Here is a 9,357-nt window from a genome sequence, read left to right as displayed (position 1 = left end):
TGAATAGCCTACTGAAGCCGAGATCGAGGGTTCTTGACCGACTTGGTGGAATAGTTTGGTCACGCGTTTGGAAGCCTAGAAACATATATGAATACAATTTTACTGGAAGAGGACCAGCTCAAAAAGGATATTTCAGAATCATATAATAGCGTGATTATATCACATCTCAAATGATACAACCTTTGACGGAAAAAGACTGGTGCTTTTTTGTTCAAACTCGCTTCGTTCTTGGATCCACAGATCAAATTTCAGGCGAAAAGAACTGAAAAAAAGTTCAAAATCTTTTAAAATGTGATGCGAATTCTCAGTCAAATACTGTCTGTGTTGAAGCATTACCCATCAGATCTTGCAGATCTGTTATCAAAAGTTGAAGACAATGCGATATGCCACTCGTAACAATACGGAGTTTTGATAACAAGGATATTTTCAACGTCCTATTGTAAATGAAAATAGCAAAAATTGGTGTTCTTGCAAATGATTTGGAAATAGGAATGAAATGATCCAGGCATTCTGGCAAAATAACAAACTGATCAGACAGTTACCATCTTGTTAAAAAATTGATCAAGAATCCCGAAGGGGTGGTACCCAGCGATCGAGCAAACTGCTGTTGCTTTTGGAGAGGTACTGTTCTGTACAATACAATGTTCTTCAGAAAACCAGCGTTTTGAAATCCACTCCGCACTCGATCCAGTGTGCTCTAGAGTAAACTAAAATCAAAGACAATGACACATTTCGGGTACACTCGAGCATGGTCAAATACGGCATTTTTCAGCGGACTCGACCAAGGTCGAATACGCAAATTTCCGATGAACTCGACCATGGTCGAATTCGCCATTTTCCGGCGAACTCGACCATGCTTGAATACGCCAATCTCCAGCAGACTCAACCATGGTCGAATACGCCAATTTCAGGCAGACTCGACCATGGTCGAATTCACCAATTTCCGGCCAACTCGTATTTGCCAACTCGCATGGTCGTATTTGCCATTTTCCGGCGAATATGACCATGGTCGTATTTGCCATTTTCCGGCGAATATGATCATGGTCGTATTTGCCATTTTCCGGCGAATATGACGATGGTCGTATTTGCCATTTTCCGGCGAATATGACCATGGTCGTATTTGCCATTTTCCGGCGAATATGACCATGGTCGTATTTGCCATTTTCCGGCGAATATGACCATGGTCGTATTTGCCATTTTCCGGCGAATATGACCATGGTCGTATTTGCCATTTTCCGGCGAATATGACCATGGTCGTATTTGCCATTTTCCGGCGAATATGACGATGGTCGTATTTGCCATTTTCCGGCGAATATGACAATGGTCGTATTTGCCATTTTCCGGCGAATATGACGATGGTCGTATTTGCCATTTTCCGGCGAATATGACCATGGTCGTATTTGCCATTTTCCGGCGAATATGACCATGGTCGTATTTGCCATTTTCCGGCGAATATGACCATGGTCGTATTTGCCATTTTCCGGCGAATATGACCATGGTCGTATTTGCCATTTTCCGGCGAATATGACCATGGTCGTATTTGCCATTTTCCGGCGAATATGACCATGGTCGTATTTGCCATTTTCCGGCGAATATGACCATGGTCGTATTTGCCATTTTCCGGCGAATATGACCATGGTCGTATTTGCCATTTTCCGACGAATATGACGATGGTCGTATTTGCCATTTTCCGGCGAATATGACGATGGTCGTATTTGCCATTTTCCGGCGAATATGACAATGGTCGTATTTGCCATTTTCCGGCGAATATGACGATGGTCGTATTTGCCATTTTCCGGCGAATATGACGATGGTCGTATTTGCCATTTTCCGGCGAATATGACCATGGTCGTATTTGCCATTTTCCGGCGAATATGACCATGGTCGTATTTGCCATTTTCCGGTGAATATGACCATTGTCGTATTTGCGATGTTCCGGCGAATATGACCATGGTCGAATTCGCCATTTTCCGGCGAATATGACGATGGTCGTATTTGCCATTTTCCGGCGAATATGACGATGGTCGTATTTGCCATTTTCCGGCGAATATGACCATGGTCGTATTTGCCATTTTCCGGCGAATATGACCATGGTCGTATTTGCCATTTTCCGGCGAATATGACGATGGTCGTATTTGCCATTTTCCGGCGAATATGACCATGGTCGTATTTGCCATTTTCCGGCGAATATGACCATGGTCGTATTTGCCATTTTCCGGCGAATATGACCATGGTCGTATTTGCGATGTTCCGGCGAATATGACCATGGTCGAATTCGCCATTTTCCGGCCGACTCGACCAGGGTCGAATACGGCAATTTCGGGAGGACTCGGCTATGGTCGAATTCGCCATTTTATGGCGAACTCGACAATGGTCGAAGAAGAACTTTTGCACGACGCTTTGAAGTACTTTATGCCTCGCAGATATTTAAAACCATGACGTCATACGGCCCCACAAAAAAATTTTGCCCCGGGCCCCACAATTTCTCTGGGCGGCCCAGACCCCCCCACAAGTTTCCCCACGTTCTTGTGTCATTCCGACAGTTGACATCAATGTTTATAGTTAAAACTATTAAAAATAAAAACCCGCTGTTGAAACCCGCTGCGATCCTTTTCCATCTTGTCGTGCACACATACCTTAGTTTTCGTTGAAATATACCCATGATGATTTCTCCCGGTCGGATAATAACTGCAAATTAAGTTGCCTTGAGCTTAGCACTGGAAAAAGCCTTTTCAATTGCCAAAAACAACAATTATTAAACCTACCGCCACGTTTTAGCAGAGAAGCTAATTCCAAGCTTTGATAAAAAAGCGATGAAAACGAATAACGAAATCGTTTGTTTTCCTCTCATAGTTTGGTGTAATATCAAGAGTTTTTCCCGTTTTCCGAACAAATATTTAAAAGATAAATCTTTTAAAAGATCTAAAGAATCTAAAAAATTTCAAATATGTACTTTTTAGAGATTGGCCGCTGAATGCTGTTTCGCTTTTGTCTGTACCGCTGGCACAGAACGGAACAAACCGCGTGATAGGACTAAGCACTGGGCCGGGTCCGGAACTCGGGATTTAATGTTGTGATATTTTTTCGTTTTAAAATTTAGGAATAAGAATACGATTTCGATGAAACATAACGTGAATGGAGTTTATAAGTAAATGTCTAAGATAGAAAGAGAAAGAAAATTTTTAGAGATTTTGTAAATGTGGAAGAAAAATATCCTTCGAGCCGGATTTGAACCAGCGACCTAGGGATGTCAATTTGAACCTCTACAGTCCCCCGCTCTGCCAACTGAGCTATCGAAGGATCAGATGCCTAGCTTTAAATTTTAGCCATTATGACTAGGTCATCCACACCACCTGAGGGCAACAATTACCCTAATAAAGCAATACTTATTCCACTTTTTAACAATCGAAGATCAAAATACCGAAGATATTCTGATGTTTTATATTCTGGGCGCAAAATCTACGTATTTCAGTATTTCTGTCATTCTATACAATTACAAAACGTCTCTATTTCTGCTATCTGTGTTTGTGGTATTGGGTCAAGGTCAGAAATTTAAGTGGCAATAGATATTTTTAATATTTAGTAGGTTTGCATTGATTTATTTATCTTGAAATATTAAACAGTGGATTCATGTTAGATTAGCACTATTCATGCTGTTCGCAGTCCTGTTTCCAACAACATGAGCTCTATCTCTTGTCGATATTTGTCATCTATATATGGTTGGTGCAACCACATGGCCAAACATGCCATTAGTTTACTTCTGTCTTCGATACTTGCTTCTCTCAAAACCATTGCAACCAGCCTCTCTTTCAGCCTCAGCTCCTGTTCAAACATGTTTGCCAGCTTTCTTGATAAGCTCACTGCAAAACAAAAGCAGTTAATAAATTAAACCTATATATACTTATATAATACAAATAAAACTATAATTTCACACTAACCATAGTTGGCCAGTGGCCATGTCTCAAAGACTGGTTGTTCAGATTGGTTTTCACCTTCTTTCATTGTTCGAAGCGAGGATATAGCTTCGAAATTCGAAGTGAGAGAACACATCTTTTTGTGTATGTCTTTCTAAACACAAACAAGTGATGCTATAACTCTGGCTCTGCAACATGCTACCTTGTTCTTGCTACAAGATATTCCCATCTCACCATTGATTCAAATATTTTCACAAGCTTTTCTTTGTCGCTAACAATCACTTCATCCTCATCATCAGGATTTCCAAACACAACAGGATTTGAGGATGTTTCGTCCACACCATCTTCATCAGAGGATCTAAAAATTACAAGGAAAAAAACATGAATTGTGCAAGCTAATTATTAGGAAATAGTTTAAATCAAATGCTCTTCGAAATCAGCAGAGCAAGCCTTTGTTATTTGAACTCTTCAACTCATTATGATCTATATTAATACATTTACTTACGAGTTTTGCAGCTGTCCATTCACAATTTTCGTGGCTAACTCCAGGCCACAGCTATTTTCACTCAACCATTTCTGCACACATTCATGCCAACTTAAACAACATTTTCTTACTCTTCCAGCATAGTCGTATCCTGATTGACTTTTTCCAAGATTCTGAGAACTATTTCTTGCTGATTCGCTGCTCGATTTCCGAGATTTTCCAGGAGTATTTTTGTTTGCTTTCTTGGACATTTGGAATTTCGAACACAAGTTTCCACTTTTCGAATTGATTTTCCCGCCGTTTCCCGCCATTAAATTTCCTCATGTTTTCCTTTGAAAATATTTTCCTAAATAGGAAAATAGATGATCCGGGGTAAATACCATACCGGAGCTTGTATATCGGAGCGTGGACCGAAAAGGATTTCGCATGTCGGAAAAAAGACCCCAGCGCGTGAGCAAATTGTTTACGCGTCGCCAGGCAACAGAGTTTACGGAAGAGATTAACTGAATTTATATAATATTACCGGCTGCAAGTATTTTGAAAACATCGGAGAAATACCTGTAATGAACAATACAGCTACAGACCAACTTGAAGCTTTCAGAGTCAAAAGTAAGTCAAAATTATCGTTATTTCATGCCTTGCAGCGCAGCGACGCGCAGAAGCCGTTAATTTGAACCAATCGCTTGCCGGGGATAACAAAAGCATTGTTCAAAGTCACTCGAGTCTGAACCAGTACAATTAAATTGCTGTAAATCAGCATTTAACGCATGTTCGTGATTTAACATGAATAAAGTCGGGGAGGTTTCAGAACGAACCTCATATCTGGATTAATTGGCGCCGCAAAATTTCGCGGTCAAATGCGATTTCCCAGGAACAACTACTTTCGCTAATGGGTCTATTTAATGTTTTTTTAAGCGCAAACTTGTCCCACAGGATTTATGATATAGGACCTTGATATACAATAAAAATATTCGAATTCATATCCACTGAAATCTTATCATTGAGTGGGAATATCATTTCAGTTATCGCTGAAACATCTGGCCGAGAAAAACAAGTGATGAATTTGGAACTATTTTTAACGCTGAGTTTATATGATAACTATTAGAAAGCTGCCTTGAATGTTTAACATCCTTGAGATGGCTAGTCCTTTACTGTTCTTTCGGCACACGTTTTACGAAACATTGACAGGGCAATGTCTGACGAAATATGCGATAAAAATTATGAAAATGGATCTGGAAATCAGATAAGGCTCGAGTCGGTGGGTTACTATGGTATTCTGCTGTGAACACAGAATATGAAGTACAATGTTTTATGTTTACTAGCAATTGCTGACACTCGTAATTTGTCTTGGATATCATTTGCATGATAAAGGACCATCTTTATTTAAGCCTACACGTCCTACCAAAAAAATTGTTGTTTCAACTCAGACTCTGAGCAGTTTCCATGAATTACTGGCGATGACGTTGCCCGTATGTCATCAAGTACTTCGTACTCGAGCCAGACAGTAAAATTTTCCGTTTTTAGACCATTGCATCAATAGTGCTAATCCAATACGCCTTCGGACCAATTACATTACGATATCCGGCTTTGAATTGTTTGAAACGAAGTAATCCTCTTAAAAAGCACGCTCAAACATAGACCGAAGCGTAATTGTCCGTTACCCGTTAGAGAACATCCTAGGAATAACAACATGTACACCGTGTCAGGACTCGCAAGGTCGAGTGAGGAGTTATAAGAGAGTTGCCTCTGTTTCGACGCTTGAAATTAGTCGTTTTCGTTTGGTTTAAACTTTAAACGAGAGTGCAGCCATTTTGGGTCAAGTATATCGTATGTTTCATGTTTTGTAATTGGATATATGTATGTCCATGTAAGATATGTTTAATACTCACAAAGTTCATAAGAGTTCTAACATGAATTCCCATCAAGTCTCTGTTTACATAAGCTTTTTTGCGAAAGAAACCGTGCAAATTTAAGCCCGTGGTTTTAGCTGGTTCGATTCCAAACTCCAATATGATCCAATGTGAATCTACAAGACTGACAAGAGCCAAAACAATCAAATAGCCGCGTGGGCATGCAGTCTCTTCAAATGGAACCAGCGTTGAACTTTTATTTATAAATTATTTCCTTCGCGAGATATACCTATTAAAGTATTAATTCTTTTTTTATTTTTGGTGATTTCTATCAGGCAACATCATCGCTGGTTGTGCTTGAAAGAACATACGGCAAACCGTGTTAAAATGGCCAACACGCTATTCGACCACGGAACTGAATATAACTTTTACAGAACAAATTTTACGGAGAACCATGCGACGATGAGGAAGACAAAACCCGACAGTCAAAAACCAACGAGGTTAGAAATGCTTCAGGAAGATTACCGTTCCAGGCTGTTACGGGAAAGGGAACAGAAGGCGAACGCTTTGTTTGAGACAAGAGTGAGGGCTAAGATATTACCCAAGAAAGGAAGCGTACGGGAATTTTTTTTGAATCGAAGAATGCTCGCAGCAGAAGCTTGCAATGCTGTTGTAGATCTCCCGCCGATCACGTCAAACACACGTTACGAAGGTGAATCATTTATTCTGTTTTTAAGAATCGAAATTGAAATATTTACTTTACGTATCTATCGGTAGTTCATGAGTCAATCAATGTTCCTAAACGATGCTTGTGAAGAAATAGGTGAAAACGTGTCTAGTCGCTAGGCCTATGCTTCTCGTGGGTGGAAAAACAAATGCAATCCCAATCAATGTTTACAAACTTGACCGTCATGTGCGACTCGTTACAGGTAAACAAAGAGATAAGACAAGAATTGTCGGGAAAAGAGGCGAGAAGGAAAAAGTAGAAGCAATCGACTATTTTAAGAACAACCAAAAACAAAAGAACCATAGCGAACAAGACAAATTACGAAAGAAAAATCGCAAATCCCGAACCGGTGTTGCCTTCGCGAAGAATGAGGAAAGCAAGTTAAGTACAGTCGAATTTTCATCGACCTATGAAGCAAACGGTGTCGACAGGGATGGTGGAAATGCTTATTCGACTAAGCCAAGGGGAGTAAAATCAAGAGAGGTATTCAAGCGCCAGAAACGACCGTCTGACGAATACGACAGAACAGAATACAGAAATGACGAAGTCTTTGCATCGCTCGCCGCCAAGAACAACAAACTCAGAGCACGGAAGGGGGTGAAATCGAGGGAAGTTTACAAACGAGGCAGTAAACCCGCAAACGAAGAAGCCATCACGGAAACGAACGTAAACGAGAAGGGAAACGGTGAATGTTTAGCACGTTCTTTCAGCGAGGTGTCGAAAAGTTTGGTGAAGATAAAAGAGCTCGTTCACCGGAGGAAGACGGAGGAGCTTATACTGCGGTCAAACACGGCGAGGCCCGCGGCAAATGAAAGCCACAAACAGTCGTCGCCCAGGGCCAGGGGAAATTCGCAAAGTTTTGACGAGATGTGTCGAGTTGAGACGGAACTTCGCGAAACGATTTCGCGTGAGCAGAAAAAACTCTTGGAGCTACAGAAACGTATGGGGAGACGGAGTAGAAAAAAGCGGGAACAAGAAAGCCGTAATTATAACGGAGAAAAACAGCACCGATCAACAGAAACAAGGCAAGGGGAAGCAAATATGGTGAAGATATCTCCAAACGAAACACAGGATGGAAATTTCAAGCGGGAAACGCGGTCAAAACAACATCGAAATGCCGAATATCAAAGAACGAACGAAGAAGATTTCCGGCGGGGTCGGGGAAAATCCGTTTCTTACGAGTATAAAGTCAGTGAACTTACTGGAAGAACACAAACGAGTCGTGATTCTACAACGAAGTCGAGCATTCACAAAGAAACTAATGCGAATGCCACATCAGGCTCTGTTATTCAGGATTTGGTAACATGTCCAAACTGCGGCCGAGGTTTTATGAAAGAGAGGATCGCAAAGCATGAAAAGGCGTGCAGAAAAGCATCGGCAAGAATCAAGAAACCGTTTGATGCCAAGCGAAAGAGAGCTGAAGGCACAGATATGGAAAAATATCTTATTATGGGAAAGGAGACAAGCGATGACTCCAAATACAAGGTGAGTAATTTCTCCGGGAGATCTGAAATGGCGGGAAAGGACTGGGATGATTTGCCAAGTAAAAATCCGGCCATTTCCCGGTTGAAACAACCTAACGTCATTGAAATATACTTTATTTCGGTTTCAAATTTATACCGAGCTTCACTCTTATAACTAAACATAATCACAAGAATGGCAAAAGATATAATCGATTGAATACTGCAGAGTCCAGAGTGGATTTCTATTTGTGATTAAGACAAGGGGCCGGTTGTATCAAGCCCGTTTAGCTTAAACGGTGGATAAGTTAAAATTAAATAACACTCATACAACTCTCTTGAGTGAGTCAACTTAAATATTATGCACTGAATATGTAGTTGTAAACAGTATCTTTGTATTAAGGTTAAAAACATTTAGTTTGCTTCTTGAATAAAATGATAGACTTGCTTTCTATTTTGAACTTAACCACCGTTTAAGCTAAACGGGCTTGATACAACCGGCCCAAGGTATTCAAACAACCGGGCCAATAATGTCACCAATGTTTGTTTTGATTTCCCGCAGGACAAGAAGAAGAACGACTGGAGGAAAACACACGAAAACTTCATTCAGTCAATTCGTTCGGCAAGACATCAAGAACCAGGTCCACCAACTCCGCTGACCAACCCCGATTACATCGAGTGTTCATATTGTCAAAGAAAATTCAAACCGTCCGTGGCGGAGAGACATATCCCAAGATGCAAAGAAACCCGGGCACGACCCAGACCCCCACGGCGCTAGACTAACAAATAACAATTAAAACTTTATGTGTGTAAAAAGTGTAGTATGCATAGTATACATACGGAATGCAAAAAATGTGTTTTTGTGGACTAAAAGATTTTGCATATAATATATCATATATCATGCACTTTTAGAGTTTCGTTA

At 40.6% G+C, this 9,357-nt stretch overlaps 2 protein-coding genes and 1 non-coding gene across 5 annotated transcripts; 1 reads left to right on the top strand and 2 right to left on the bottom strand.

Moving 5' to 3' along the window:
* Positions 1–3,213: 3,213 nt before the first annotated feature.
* Trnay-gua lies at positions 3,214–3,300 on the bottom strand. Its single transcript is given in 2 exon segments — positions 3,214–3,249; positions 3,264–3,300. It is a non-coding gene; the product is annotated as a tRNA-Tyr (tRNA).
* A 120-nt stretch (positions 3,301–3,420) lies between these two features.
* On the bottom strand, positions 3,421–4,710 carry LOC114520087 (cyclin-dependent kinase 2-interacting protein-like). Its single transcript, XM_028540294.1, has 4 exons — positions 4,420–4,710; positions 4,149–4,272; positions 3,939–4,068; positions 3,421–3,860 (listed from the first exon to the last, which is right to left on the bottom strand). The coding sequence occupies exons 1-4, from the start codon at positions 4,707–4,709 to the stop codon at positions 3,649–3,651; spliced, it is 756 nt and encodes a 251-aa protein (XP_028396095.1). The 5' UTR covers position 4,710; the 3' UTR covers positions 3,421–3,648.
* Positions 4,711–4,934: 224 nt separating this feature from the next.
* Positions 4,935–9,294, top strand: LOC114520086 (zinc finger C2HC domain-containing protein 1C-like). 3 transcript variants are annotated; one of them, XM_028540292.1, is made up of 4 exons: positions 4,935–5,007; positions 6,584–6,960; positions 7,178–8,460; positions 8,998–9,294. In XM_028540292.1, exons 2-4 carry the CDS (start codon positions 6,636–6,638, stop codon positions 9,211–9,213), a joined length of 1,824 nt encoding a protein of 607 aa, XP_028396093.1. In that variant the 5' UTR covers positions 4,935–5,007; positions 6,584–6,635; the 3' UTR covers positions 9,214–9,294. The 3 variants fall into 3 exon arrangements, with proteins under 3 accessions (XP_028396093.1, XP_028396094.1, XP_028396092.1); XM_028540293.1 differs by lacking the exon at positions 4,935–5,007 and adding an exon at positions 6,007–6,225; XM_028540291.1 differs by lacking the exon at positions 4,935–5,007 and adding an exon at positions 6,007–6,265.
* The last annotated feature ends 63 nt before the right edge of the window (positions 9,295–9,357 follow it).

This window comes from Dendronephthya gigantea, unplaced genomic scaffold (genome assembly GCF_004324835.1).
Source record: "Dendronephthya gigantea isolate DGI-Jeju-01 unplaced genomic scaffold, DenGig_1.0 000015F, whole genome shotgun sequence".
Classification (NCBI taxonomy): Eukaryota; Metazoa; Cnidaria; class Anthozoa; order Malacalcyonacea; family Nephtheidae; genus Dendronephthya; species Dendronephthya gigantea.
This window is presented reverse-complemented; position numbering and strand designations above follow the sequence as displayed.

Bases quoted from the DNA above. Each gene is read 5' to 3' on its own strand.
- LOC114520087 (XM_028540294.1), bottom strand. From the start codon at position 4,709: ATGGCGGGAAACGGCGGGAAAATCAATTCGAAAAGTGGAAACTTGTGT. The intron at 4,273-4,419 runs GTAAGTAAATGT...TGTAATTTTTAG, and splicing joins AATGGACAGCTGCAAAACTC to ATCCTCTGATGAAGATGGTG. The intron at 3,861-3,938 runs GTTAGTGTGAAA...TTTGTTTTGCAG, and splicing joins ATGGCCACTGGCCAACTATG to TGAGCTTATCAAGAAAGCTG.
- LOC114520086 (XM_028540291.1), top strand. The intron at 6,961-7,177 runs GTGAATCATTTA...GACTCGTTACAG, and splicing joins GTCAAACACACGTTACGAAG to GTAAACAAAGAGATAAGACA. The intron at 8,461-8,997 runs GTGAGTAATTTC...GATTTCCCGCAG, and splicing joins GCGATGACTCCAAATACAAG to GACAAGAAGAAGAACGACTG.